This window comes from Typha latifolia, chromosome 7, assembly GCF_019914945.1.
Source record: "Typha latifolia isolate L0001 chromosome 7, TyphaL0001v2, whole genome shotgun sequence".
NCBI classification, from domain to species: Eukaryota; Viridiplantae; Streptophyta; class Magnoliopsida; order Poales; family Typhaceae; genus Typha; species Typha latifolia.
The window spans coordinates 12,239,805-12,253,660 of NC_133092.1; the positions used below are offsets into that span (position 1 = coordinate 12,239,805).

At 36.9% G+C, this 13,856-nt stretch overlaps 2 protein-coding genes across 2 annotated transcripts; one reads left to right on the plus strand and one right to left on the minus strand.

The window, feature by feature from the left end:
- Positions 1-871: 871 nt before the first annotated feature.
- LOC140792657 (uncharacterized) lies at positions 872-5,885 on the minus strand. The gene is made up of 4 exons (XM_073143776.1): positions 5,701-5,885; positions 5,340-5,598; positions 2,064-2,258; positions 872-1,851 (listed from the first exon to the last, which is right to left on the minus strand). Exons 1-4 carry the CDS (start codon positions 5,796-5,798, stop codon positions 1,453-1,455), a joined length of 951 nt encoding a protein of 316 aa, XP_072999877.1. The 5' UTR covers positions 5,799-5,885; the 3' UTR covers positions 872-1,452.
- Positions 5,886-6,155: 270 nt separating this feature from the next.
- On the plus strand, positions 6,156-13,582 carry LOC140792658 (chitin elicitor receptor kinase 1). The gene is made up of 12 exons (XM_073143777.1): positions 6,156-6,980; positions 8,131-8,164; positions 8,256-8,263; positions 8,410-8,559; positions 9,742-9,938; positions 11,057-11,146; positions 11,454-11,547; positions 11,643-11,794; positions 11,882-11,973; positions 12,337-12,475; positions 13,126-13,224; positions 13,309-13,582. The coding sequence occupies exons 1-12, from the start codon at positions 6,359-6,361 to the stop codon at positions 13,471-13,473; spliced, it is 1,842 nt and encodes a 613-aa protein (XP_072999878.1). The 5' UTR covers positions 6,156-6,358; the 3' UTR covers positions 13,474-13,582.
- Positions 13,583-13,856: the final 274 nt, after the last annotated feature.

Sequence of the window (13,856 nt, forward strand, 5' to 3'; positions counted from 1 at the left end):
AAGCTGTACTATGAGCAATGTGGTCTTGCCCAGAGAGCTATGGCCCATTAAATCCCCCACATTAATGTGTGTTGGATTTCTTACCACCTGAATGCTGCCTTCAAATGAATGCTGCCATCCAAAACCTCACATGGTTTTGATTGCAGCTTACCAACACCATCACATGGCAGAGCCAATAGAAACACAAAGGCTATTCCAACTTCTGAGACCATGCATGCAACCTGGAACCTGGTCAAAGGAGGACAGACTCCAAACTCCAAGCTTCATAACAAGATAAGAATTAAAATTATGTGCTCACTTTAAATGAATTCCTGACAAGCTTGTTATAAGTTTGCAAAATTACTTTCCTGTGAAGTAGGCACAAGAATGAAGTTAAGCTAGAATCCACCATCTCCTGGGCCAGAATTAGAGGGGGCCTGACAAGAACAAACAATAGTTTTATGACCTTGATGTCTTCTGAGGATTGTAATAGAACACCAACATATGGACAATTATTTCATGCAATGACTTGCTTAATTATCAATCATGTGGGTAGGTTAAAATAAACCAAGAAGAACCCCTTGATGTGACAAAATGGCTGTTTTCATCAAGTCCTGCTACCTGACAACTGGATTTGCAAATTAAGCCAATGATGAGCATTCCATGATCTTGCACAAACTGCATCAAACTTGTCCTTTTCTATTACTTAACAAACATAGCACTAAGTTGTCAAATAAAATTATCAGTAGACAAGACAATGCACAATGCATATATTAACATCTTTGTCAATAAATGACCCTTAGATTCTTAAGGTAGAAAGATCCAAGGAATACATGAAATTGTCCCGTGCCATTCTCTGCTGTCCGAAGCTCTAATTTCTGCTTCTAGAAAGTATAGTCAATATTCCAGCTAATTTAGTAGTCATCAAGATGAAATCCACCATGACAAACCATCATGGTTACATTGCAATGACAAGCAAAATTAAAGTGACAGAGATGCAGAAAAGGCCCCTAATTAATCCATCCTCTTACATCAAAAGTAAATAGATGCCATCTTGTACAAGTGATAGCGCAAAGCCTTCTATAAATTACAGAGTTATGTGCGATAATTACAACTTCGCTTACCAGAAGAAGATGTTCACTCACACCATTATGTTTTTGAGTGCTCTCTAGAATGACGTGTAAAAATTTTGACTGCAAGAAAACAGCCTTGCAAATCCAGCATGTTATAGAGTAGATGAGAAGACCAAAGTAATTTGATCTGCAAGCTGGTCTTTCTTCCAGAATCTTATAGACTGTCAGAGTTCTCAAATCAAGGCAGTAAGTAGCCACCAAATCACTCTTCAATGAGAATAAAAAAAGATCATGGCTTCTTTTTCTGCAGACATAATTGTTTAAAGCAAATGGGTGATTAATCACCCAAAGACTTCATGCCTGTTTCTGCGGGAAAGGCTTCAGTAATCAAATAGTCAACTTAAAAGCTAATCTGACGTCTTTCAGCGAAAAACTTTCCAGTGATGGATGGTTCATGGGGTAGCAAGACAACCCAGACTCCAGTGTCTGCACCTTCCTCTGCTGAAATATTTCCTGCCCAACCAGTCATGGCAGTCTTCACCCAGCCTGGACAAAAACAATTGATATAGATTTTCTGACCTTCTGATCTGTCAGAAAGCCTTCTTGCCATAAGTTGGGTGTAAGCATTGACTGCCAGCTTCGATATCGAATAATCTGTGAACATCTGAGGCCATCCACTAGATGACCAACTTCCTTGCTTAACTTGTTCGAGAAATTTAGCAACCATCCCATCTATCAGTTCCTCAGACAAGCAATCTTCTCTTAACAACTGTTCTCTCAAGGTGGCATCACCCACTCTCTGCAAGGAGCAAAAGAAAAACAAGATCATGCAAACCAATATATTCTGAACTTCCATAAAATAGTCGGATCACCAACAGTCAACGGATATAGCACTTCAAACATTCAATAAGACAAGGACAGGCAGATGCAAATCCAAATTGAAAATACTGTAATAATAAATTTCATAATCGATATATTAATAGGCTGAAAAAGAAATGCGTCCAAACTTACATTTCGTCTGCCATTTGCTCTACCCAGTCTTGAGCTCACATTTAATATGCGAGCACCAAAAGGAGAAGGTTTCATCATTGGTATCATGGTCTCTATCATCCGTTTCGTGCCAAAATAGTTTGTTGTGACAACATCTTCAGCAAATTCAACAGAATTATCTGATCCTGTATTAAAATTCACGCCTGCATTATTTACCTGCAGCATGGATAAGCACATGTTTAATGCAAAATGTCAACGAGAAACATGTCAAAAAAATTTCCCATTTCCCTATTATGACTTATAGCTATACAAAATTACATGATAAGGGTCATTGAGAAGTCATTCAAAGTGGGAAAAGACAGTACAATATATTCAATTCAGAAGAAGTCCTAGAAAGGAAATATATAGTTCAAGCTGTAGTCACATTGGTCAACCATCCACATGTTTTAGAAATAAAATGCTTCCTATAAGAAACTAGTCACTTGTTATCATGCCTGAAAGCTTTCCCTTGAAACAATCTGTAATCTCGTAGTGGATCATTCCAACTGATGATCATTGACCAAAACGGAAAATGCAATAGAATCTTCATATCTAGTTCCAAGATCAATTGATTTATTGGCAAGGACTCTAGTAAGTACACTACCGCAAGCTGCTGGCGTGATCTAAATCTAGAAGTAGAAAGTAAGTTATCTCTTGAAACTTTCCACTTACTACTTAGCACACCTTACACTTTTAAGGACAAAAACTTCTAGGGAACCACCAGACACCACTACATAGGATGAACCGGTAAGTTGAGGAGTATCCGCTTAGCTTAACTTTGACAGCACTAAATATTTTAGCTAATTTGTACATCTATGTTATCACATAATCAATTATCTTAATATATCCAAAGATGAGTGTTCAGTTATGTTGACCTGAACAAACAATGTTATCCCCAAGGAAACGATCATTTCTTGAATTTTTCCACAATGAAATCTTAGAAGATACCAACATTATTTTATTCAACTAAATCAGGTGTGACTACAATATATATTTGTTAGTGCCGTAACATTCGATCGTGGATGTTTGATAGCTGAGGGTGTACTTTCAATCTCAATCAAGTAGTTACAATTTGGCTGGAATCAGTTTTAGCTAGCACAGAAATTCAGTAGGTTCAAACTGGTTGAGTTCGCCAGGTTAAGTGGGCAAATTTTCAGCTAATGGTGGTTTCCAACACAATCAGCTTAATCTGGTTAAGTAGGTTGAATTGGATTTATTAGGCTCAGCCAGACTTCACCAGCTTATTCCCATAAGACAGCTTGAATTTCAACTTTGGAGCTTGCATCGCCTGACATATGGAAAATAATGAGCACAGGAGGATTTCAATATACAACCTGCCACATCGACTACTGAAAATAAAACCAAATATCTGGCAATATCTACTACATATAACTGTGGTATGTGTACATACAGACAATATTTACAGTTGCTCTTCTAAATGTCCTGCCACATCAATTGTTGCACAATATTACAAAATTTTCCTACAATCACTTATGAAGTGCTGTCAAAATGAATACATGTCCTAAGAGTTAGAGATCAACATTCTTACTGTTCCAGTTTCCAACTCTTAATTTAGTAGCAAATAAAATAGGCTAATTGGAACAAATGAGAAAGAAAGACAGAAGAATTGATATCCCAGAGAAACTTATAGTATATCTTAGTGATTTTCTTCATTAGACTTGATTGAGTACAAAGAGACTGATCTGGCTTGACCAGGCCTACTCAGATCGCTTGACAGGCCAGAGTGGGCTGAAAGATAAAGGGCACTGATTGCTCGAACAGGATTTGGATCTGGCCAGAGTTCCAGTGGGCCAACTGAACTGCCCAGATTTAGCAATCTACTTGTCATTTCTAATTCCCTCAGTGGACCACAAATAAGTACATAAGCAAACCACTAGTTGTCATGCATTACTATATCACTATTATTTCATAATCGAATACCAAATATTTATTTCTTGAATTAGCTTCTTGAAAGTTGAAACTCAAATGATATTTATTAGGTTAAAAGCCTGCAAGCATTATATTAACTTCCTACTGAAAATTGATTCACATCAAATCCTTTCTAAAGAAGAGCACCTTCATCTATTGGCTAGTTTCTAATCAATTACAGTTAGTACGTAGTGCTTCCCCTCTCCATTCGCCAACTATATTATCTCTCGCTAGTAGAGTAATTGTCTACTTGTATTTTTATGGAATATGAATGCACATATTGCAATGCTATGTACAGTATGATTTATGATTTCTCAGAAGTTGAAGTCACCAATCTCTTTATCTCTCTTGCCAATAACACATATAAAATAGTCATTGAATAGCAACATGAGAATGCAGTTACCTTTCTTCCACTTCAGCCTATAGAAGAAGAATTTCAAGTATGCTTAATTCACATTTCGGTGTACTTCTTTCTGATGCCTAAGATTACTAGGTTAGTACTAGGGCTATCAAAATAATCAAGCTAGCTCGAGCTCGGCACAAAGGCTCGATCAAGCTCGAGTTGTATTTAAATTGAGTCAAGATTGATCAATCGGATCATGCCCAAAATTAATTTCACGCCAAGCTTGGGAACAAGTTGGCTCGATCAAGGTCAGCTTCATAAGGCTAAAATTATATTTATTAATATATATTATAAATACTAAATAAATTTCAATTTAGTTATATATTTGATTTGATTATATTTAGTGTAGACAATCCAAGATTCAATTCAAGCTAGATTCAAGTCAAGCTTGGTTTGAGCTTGATTCAAGCTTGAATATGCTTATCAAGCCATTCGAATAGGCTCGAGCTAAGCTCAAGTTTGAAATGGGCTCGAATTGAATCTAATTATTTCAAGCTTGACATCTTAGGCTAGGCTCGAAATTAGTTTCAATCAAAGCTAGAGGTCGACTCGATTACAACCCTAGTTACTACATTGTGCACCTTCTAGCAACTGCTCCTATCCATATCTATGTCATGAATACAATGGTCATACATAATGACTATCTATCTGCACAACGAATTCTGACTTGCTCCAAGCCTCCAACTTCCATGAATGATCCTAGTTGACCTAGGCATAATGTACAATTTAAAGCAGATCTCTCTAACAACTTTCCTGTGAAGATATTTATTATAATACAATTCATTTTGCTAGCAGATAAGAACAAGATTGAAATTGATAAAACACTATATACAGGTCTATGTTCAATTGTCACCCCTAAATTATCTGAAAATGTTTTCTCCAAATGAAAACACACGAAACAATTCATGAAAAGATAAGCACCTCACCAGGACATCAATTCCACCATATCTGCGAACAACCCATTTTCCAAAATTTTCAACTGACAAAGCATCCGTAATGTCAAGCTGGTGAGACTCCACATCTAGTCCTTCAACCCGTAATGCATCCGCCGCCTCTTGGCCTCGATAGGCATCTCGCGAAGTGAGAACGACGCACAGCCCATGGGCTGCCAACTGCCGTGCAATCTCAAACCCAATTCCCCGGTTCGCCCCCGTCACAACGGCAACCGTGTCCGAAGTCCACCACCTACAAAAGACGCCGAGATGAGAGGAAAAGAAGCGGGAAAAGTTTGTGCAGGCATTTTAACGAATAGGTTGTGGGCATATGTGGAAGTGAACTGAGACACACCTCTGCAAGGGAGCGTAAGGAATCTCTCTTAATTTGGAGATTTCTTCAAGCCTTTGCTGACGCCTCTCTTTTGCTCGTTCTTTTCCCTTCTTCCCCATTTCTCGGAAATGGTATAAAGATGGCTTGGCACAAAAATTTATTCGTTTTTTTCTTTGGTGTCGTTCGATTGCTAATATTTGACGAAGTGAAACAGTACTTGGAGTGTATCAGAACCCAGATATCCGACCCGGATCCGATTAAGATGGATATGGATCTCGAAATTCAATAAAATGGATTTGGTTTGGTATTATAAGATCCGATAATAAAAGAATCAAGACCTGTAGCACGAATCTTAAAGATATCTCCGCGAACATTTATTTTGGCCGCAGCCGATAAAGAAAAACGACTCCGCCAACCTTTGGACGGCGCGAATCGCTTCAACTAGTCCGCCGGAACGACATACTGATTTCGTACACCCTTGCGTGTCTCCTTCCCACTGGTCAATTTGAATAGCCCCTCTCCTTTCTGTCGACGTCGGCTGTTGACAAACTCGCAGCCAGTGGCCCAGTCAACTCCGTCTTCTTCCTCCGCTCCCTCCAACACTGCGGTCAGGGTCGTTGGAAGAATTCTACTTAGGATAACAAGGGTTAGGGTTTCGTTGCCTCGACCTCTCGAGATCATGATGATTCGATCCATGCCCCTTCTTCTCTTTGCGCTAATCGCGTTCTCCTCCGTTCTCCATTCCAAATCCGAGTGCCGCAGCGGCTGCGATCTCACCCTCGGATCCTACTACATCTCCCCCAATCGCAACCTCTCCTACATCTCCAGCCTCTTCCAGATGGAAGCCACCGAGCTCTTCTCATACAACCCTGTCATCACCAACGTGAACTTTGTCAAGGCCTACTCCCGCATCAACATCAACTTTTCCTGCGATTGCATCAACGGCGACTTCCTCGGCCACACCTTTCAGTACACCGCCGTCAAATCCGACACCTATGGCAAGATCGCCGACTACTACGCCAACCTCACCACCGCCGCCTGGCTCGCCAAGGTCAATAACTACTCGGAGAATAATATTCCACTCGGGGCAGTGCTTAACGTCACAGTAAATTGCTCGTGTGGGAATTCGTCGGTGTCGGAGGATTATGGGTTGTTTGTGACGTACCCGCTCCGGCAGGACGAGAATCTCTCCTCGGTGTCGGCGGAGTACAATTTCTCGACTCAGCAGTATTTGCTGCAGAGTTATAATCCTGGGGTCAATTTCAGTGCTGGGAAGGGAATTGTGTTTATTCCCACCAAAGGTGAGTTTTTTCTTTTAATGCAAAATAAGGTGATTTTGAAATAATATTTGATCTAGCCCAATGATACGTAGTATTTGGCTGTTATTGCTGCCTAGGATACCAGATTGTTTCTTCTGTATACATGACTAATTGGTTATGCAATACAATTTAATTAAAGGAAGATGGAAAAGGTGATTCATTTTGGATTGGTTTGGTTTCTTAGAAATCTGAGCAATTGGGAATTGCGTTAATGCATCACTAAAGCAGCAAACTAGTATGTTGTACTTGTGCCTTGTGGCAGATAAAGCTTCATTAATGACACAAAATGGAAAATTCTATTATTGGCTTGCTTATCATATTTCGTGTTGCCATAGTCTCATCAAATTTAATTCTACAATCATTCAATTTGTAAGTCTATTTTATTGACTTTTGATAGCTGGAGAGTAGATTGAAAGAGCTTTCATAATTACATGGTTGATGACCGCGTTCCCAGTCAAATTCATTCACCAGATTGCTTCCATTCCTTTTCTGATTTGTTTTTCTCAAGATAGCATGAAATATAGATCCCGAGTTTCTTCTTATTCTTTCTGTTTTCTTGTATGAGAGTTCTTTCCCCTTCTTTCTTGTTTTACGTAAGTGAAACTAGCTCTATGTTGCATCTACCTGCATGCCCGTTTATTAACAAAGATACAGTTCCATGGTCCCCGACGAGAACTTATGCATGTTTGAAACCCACAGCTAGTTTATACTTTATACATGTGTCATATTGAATGAGTCTCTTTTATACTTTAATTTGCTATGTACACTTTTGGCCTATGCAATAGATGGCCTTTATATGTAATAAGGTTCATGATATGAGTGACAAATGCAAATTTCATGATCCATTGACTTGAATAAGGTGAGCACAAGATCCTCTGTGAGAAAATATAAATGCATAACAGTCCCTTTTTAGTGTCACATATTAATGCACTACGATCCTCTGTTTTGTGCTGTTTCTCTGGCATGACAAATTTCAGTTATGTTGCTTCTTTTAAATATGGTTCTTTTATTGTTTGCAGCTTATCATGATGGTATTTTTTGTATGAGACCTTGTTATATACTTATATTAGCTTCTAAAATATGGTGCGTTCATTGTTCAATGATTATTTACTGGTTTGTTTTTTGCCCTCAGATCTAAATGGGAGTTATCGCCCTCTTTCATCAAGGTAAATATTTGTGGTTCTTATTACTTTTGTTGGATTCAGATTGTTTTCTGTTCAAGTATGTGCAATGATATTCTACTATCACCTTTTGCAGCACAGGTGGTGTTTTCTGCCTTTTCTTTGCTGATGGTGCTTCTGTAATAGAATTGATCACATCATGACATGAATGATAGGAGAGACAAACAAGGTGGATTCCTTTACTCAGGTGTGATCTTTAACTTATGTTTGTTGATGTTCATTAGGAAAAGGAATATCTGGAGGAGCTATCGCGGGAATAATAGCTGGAGCAATTATCGTAATACTTGCCATCAGTTTATATATTGTCTATTATAGGAAAAAGAAAGCAAGGAGGGCTCTATTTATTTCAACACCTTCTGTAGATAACTCCCTTCTGCATGGTAATGATAATATCTCATTGTGATTTATCTTAAGTTTTGCACCTGCAAATGTAATCCACTTCAGTAAATTGTCAAATCAATGTGCTTAACAATTTAGAGACTTCATGACATCCAGTCTGTTATTCATATTAAGTTATTAACTTTTACTAGAGTCAGGTTAAATTAGGGGCCACTTTGTATTTCTTTATGCTTTTAGATAATAGTATGCAAAAGACTGTACAATTGGCACAGAGGAATGTTTTTTCAAAATAAGCCTACAAATGTCTCTAGATGAACTTCTCTCGAAAACTAAAGTAAACAATTTAGTAGTCATCATTGTTGGTTGTCTTTGTTGAGTATTTGTGGTATTGATATTTTAACTGTACTGCTTTATTTCCTGTAGGACCCATTGTACAGCTATAAGGTAGATATGAACTTTACTTTAAGGTGGATAATCTGATTAATTGTCTGACATTCTTTGTGGCCTATGCATTAAACTATACACTCCACTGAGACTATGTTTCAATTGTTTCTTTAGCTTATACCACCCCGAGTGATGAGCATAGTTCCCTATATTGATCAGATTTCCCTTCTGATCAACTCTTTTGAATGTCTAATAAATTTTTGAGAGATAATAGTTGCTGGAAATTTGAATAAACTTCAGTCCCAGCTATTTTTGATGTGTAGGGTTTCTCCTTTTAGGTTCTCAGACCATCTTTTCTCGAGCAACTTTGCTTGTTATATCTTTATAAAGCATGGGTTTTTCAATAATTTCTTGCTTGGGAAAGTCCTCAAGATATTGAGATTACTTGCAATTTGCAAGCTTCTTATTTCACTTCTACTCCAATGTATATAAGTTAAAACATTATAACCTTGAGTTATCTTTTAGTAGTGGTCTCTTTTTTCCTTCAATTCAGTGGTAGTTATGAAATTACACAGGTTGGATGAAATGGATAGTTACTATTTAACTTGTAATTGGGGTTTGTGAACACCCGAGGCCACCTTGTCTGCAAGAATCCATATTGTGGAAAGGAAAAATTGATTTCTGAAGGATAGTAGTTTTTTATCTCATTAAATGAAAACAAAGTCATGTCAATATATGATCACTATGTTAGGACATGGACTTTGATTCTACTTTTCTTTTTATGCTGACAGTTGATTTATGCGGCTTTTTTCTGATGAATTATACCTTGTTTGATGTAGGTACTACAGCTTTCACTGATAAAAGTCTATTTCCAACTCAAGGTGACAGTATAAACCCACCTGGGGGCCTTACAGTTAATAAATCAGTGGAATTCTCCTACGAGGAACTTTCTGCTGCTACAGATGATTTCAGCTTGGCTAATAAAATTGGCCAAGGTGGTTTTGGATCTGTTTATTATGCAGAGCTTAGAGGAGAGGTCGGATGCACCATAATTATCATTGTTATAGATGATGAAGTTACAATTTCTACGGTTACAATTAGTTATGTGAATCACTTCCAAGACCCTTTATTTATTTATTTATTTATTTATTTTTACTATAGACTTTCAACCAGATATGATTAACCAGAGATAATAAACCTATGGAATTTGTATCAAGAACTTTGAATATCTGGCACAAGAAGTGCTGCAGTCTGATGATCTTCTCCAACGTGGACGTTTTCCGTTCCAGTTGATGTGTTAAAAGAATTTTGAGATCTTATTTGTGATATTCTTTTAGCAATTTTCTGGAAATGTAAACCATTCCTTTCCTACATTTCTTTTCAAAGATAGTGTTAGAAGTTAGAACATCCTTTGTGAAATCTATAGTTATCATTTATTATCCTTCTAGTTCTAGAACTATAGAAGTTCTTTTAACTTTGAAGTCTTTTTGAAGGCTGAGTCCATCTTCAAAGCTCACAAGAAGTGTCTTCAGTTTGCTTTACTTTTGGTGTATGTTATTGGAATTGTTACCTTTCATATCCAACATGCTCATCAACTTATACTCCAGAAGAAGTAATTAAAGTTCTTATCCTTCCCAAATTATCTGCACCAAAATTAACAGGGCTTACATATTTTGTTGGTTGTGAAAAATTGTTATCAAATGTAACCTTAATAGTTCTTCCCGAAGAGGTTTTGCCAAGTTTCTCTTTGCTTCTAGCTCATTCAGTTCATCCACTAATTGATATCCCTTAACAATGTCTGTGTTGCTGCTATATTGTTTGAGTTTTCTCTAAAAAATTTCAGGTTGCAAATCTTCCAGAGATTCCATTACAGATAGAACTTTTACTCTTTTCTTTGTCATAATTAATATAAGGCTTTGTTATAGAAAGAGGAATGTATGGCAAGGAGCTGCTGTAGTGTATCTCTTCTATTTGAAAGGTGTTACTTTTCTTTTAGCGTGCATTACTTGAGTCCAATCATTCATATTTTTTGTTGAACTCAGCAATTTCTTAAAATGTGAATCTTTGCTGGCATTTCAATTTAGAACTTCTCTTTCTTTCTTTTAGAGATGACTCTTTATTTGTTCATTAAGAGTTGGTACCTTTTTCCTGTAGAGAGCTGCTGTCAAGAAAATGGATATGCAGGCATCGAAAGAATTTCTTGCCGAATTAAAAGTTTTAACAAATGTTCATCACTTGAATTTGGTAAGTTGGTTTGTCATTTATTTTTTTTGGACTTTGATCTTGCCTCCTTATCTATGTTCTATATTTTGAAGTTCCATTGTGGTCTAGAATATTTGTTGTTTCTAGAGGCACATGATAATACAAAGACTTTCTTATCTGATATCTTACTTATGAAAGAAATTTATCATTTTTTTTTCTAAAAGATTGACATAGTGCAAATTCTCTGCAGCCAAAGTTAGTTGATAGAAAATGACTTTTAGTTATAACAATTAGCCCAAGGAAGATTTACTTGAATACATTTAACATATTGTTTACAACTTCTGTACAGCTGCGTTTGATAGGGTACTGTATTGAAGGTTCTCTATTCCTTGTATATGAATATATCGAGAATGGTAATTTAAGCCAACGTTTGCGTGGGTCAGGTAAGATATTTAATTAGAACCCTAAATTTAAAGGCATAACTATGTGTTATTTTTCTTCCCCGATGTTCTATATTAACTTGTATATTTGGTTTCAGCTTGGGATCCCCTGTCATGGGCATCTAGAGTGCAAATTGCTCTTGATTCAGCTAGGGGTCTTGAGTATATACATGAACATACAGTTCCTGTATATATACATCGTGATATTAAATCAGCAAACATTTTGATAGATAAAAACTTCCGTGGGAAGGTAATCATCACCCATCTAACTAATAACTAGTAGTCCTATTATTCTTGTTCTTAATATAAGATCATCCTATCCTATTCTATCCTGCAGGTTGCAGATTTTGGATTAACAAAACTTACGGAAGTTGGAAGTACATCTCTACCAACACGGCTAGTTGGTACATTTGGTTACATGCCTCCAGAGTAAGAAGTGATCCCTCTCTCTCCCCCCACATGCTTGTCTCTCCCCCCATATGCTTGCATATATTCACCACGAGTATTATATGAAATAAACCTCACTGAAGGTAAAAGATTTTAATAGAGTTGGCATGTTAAAATACTATATAATATACTTTATAGTTTCTACTTTTGTTTGAAAAGGAAAGCTGCTGATATTGACTCCTGACTTAGACATAAGAATATAAACCAAAATTTGACTAATTAAAATCGTTCTAAATCCGAGGAAAGCAAAGCTCTTGCTTGCTTAGTTTTTATCTTGCAATTTGCGCATGCGGTGCTGATTGCTAATGAAGTTTAAACATGACTTTATAAGAATTTCACTTGCAGGTATGCCCAATATGGTGATGTCTCTCCTAAGGTGGATGTCTATGCTTTTGGTGTTGTCCTTTATGAACTCATTTCAGCTAAAGAAGCTATTGTCAAGATGGATGAATCCACTGGAGAAACGAAGGGGTTGGTTGCCCTGGTATCTCCTGATTATTCTCTACTATGAAGTCCCTTCTTAGTCTATGTATAGTACTGCAGTTAAATGATTAGTTGTTGCTCACACTAATTTCTTTCTGATAGTCAAATTGAATAATCCATTAGTTTGCTGTACCTCCAAATGTGGCCCCTTTTGTTTATTTATCTTCTGCAAATACCAGTTATTTACAGGACATGATCTTCAATGTGTGAAATGCCTATGCAGACAAAGATCATGTGCTTCAAAGAGCAAGATGCGACATACTTTCTTGACCTATCTACTTATCTAGTGAATTATGTAATCAGTTGAATCTTATTTTGTGCATTCAAGGATGTCTAGATCATAACTTGTTCACATTCATTTGGTATATACAGGCTAACTTATAGTTAAATGTATAAGCTTCAGTTACACCATTTTTTGTCGAATTGAGGTAAAACAGTAACACAGATAGGATCATCAGTTACTTGCATCTTCAAGGTATTTAGATTATCTTTAGTTTGAAACTTGGCAATTTAGAATTAAAACTCTCTCTTTCTCTCTCTCCCACTCATCATATTTTTTTAACTTCTAACACGTACATTCTCAGCTGTCTGATGTGTTTCACAGACAATTTCAGCTCTAGTAATATTTTGTTTCTATCTTGAATGCTACAGTTTGAGGATGCTCTTAATGAACCTGATCCAAAGGAAGATCTCCAGAAGCTAATTGATCCTAGGCTTGGTGATGATTATCCACTTGACTCAGTTCTAAAGGTCAGAATACTCTATATATTATACTTCATCTTATTTAGCAAATTTCGTTCAGCTGAATTACTGTTTGGCTATTCTTCATTCCAGATGGCCATACTTGCCAAGGGCTGCACAAGTGAGAATCCCCAGTTGAGGCCAAGCATGAGATCTATCGTCGTTGCACTGATGACACTATCTTCAAGCACCGAAGACTGGGACATGGGCGCCTTATACGACAACCAAGGGCTAGTCAACCTCATGTCTGGAAGATAGCTTGCTACATTTAGTTATCTGTAAATTGTGTGAAATCTATCAGTATAGGTACCATCAACCATGAGTTATATGTCTCCCTTGAGCAATCTACATGCATACAATTCTTCTTCTTCTTCTTGTTACGATCCGACTATGTGAGTTAAGTCAATTTTATTTATTTTTTAATTATTTTATGATATAAGCCTTTTAGACAAATCTAGTAATATGAGCCATTAAGGTAAGTCAAAATAAGTCATGACATCCCTTAAGACAAGTCTAGTTAAGGCAAGCTAAAATAAGTCATGACAGCTCTTAACACAAATCTAGTTAAAGCAAGTTAAAATAAGTCATAACAGTCCTTAAGGTAAGTCTAGTAAAAAGCAAGTCAAAATAAGTCATGACAA

Excerpts from the sequence above, each read along its gene's own strand:
- LOC140792657 (XM_073143776.1), bottom strand. The coding sequence starts at position 5,798 with ATGGGGAAGAAGGGAAAAGAACGAGCAAAAGAGAGGCGTCAGCAAAGG. Across the intron at positions 5,599-5,700 it reads CCTTACGCTCCCTTGCAGAG|GTGGTGGACTTCGGACACGG; the intron begins GTGTGTCTCAGT and ends CGTCTTTTGTAG. Across the intron at positions 1,852-2,063 it reads GAGCAAATGGCAGACGAAAT|AGAGTGGGTGATGCCACCTT; the intron begins GTAAGTTTGGAC and ends TGCTCCTTGCAG.
- LOC140792658 (XM_073143777.1), top strand. The coding sequence starts at position 6,359 with ATGATGATTCGATCCATGCCCCTTCTTCTCTTTGCGCTAATCGCGTTC. Across the intron at positions 11,548-11,642 it reads CCAACGTTTGCGTGGGTCAG|CTTGGGATCCCCTGTCATGG; the intron begins GTAAGATATTTA and ends ATTTGGTTTCAG. Across the intron at positions 13,225-13,308 it reads CACTTGACTCAGTTCTAAAG|ATGGCCATACTTGCCAAGGG; the intron begins GTCAGAATACTC and ends TCTTCATTCCAG.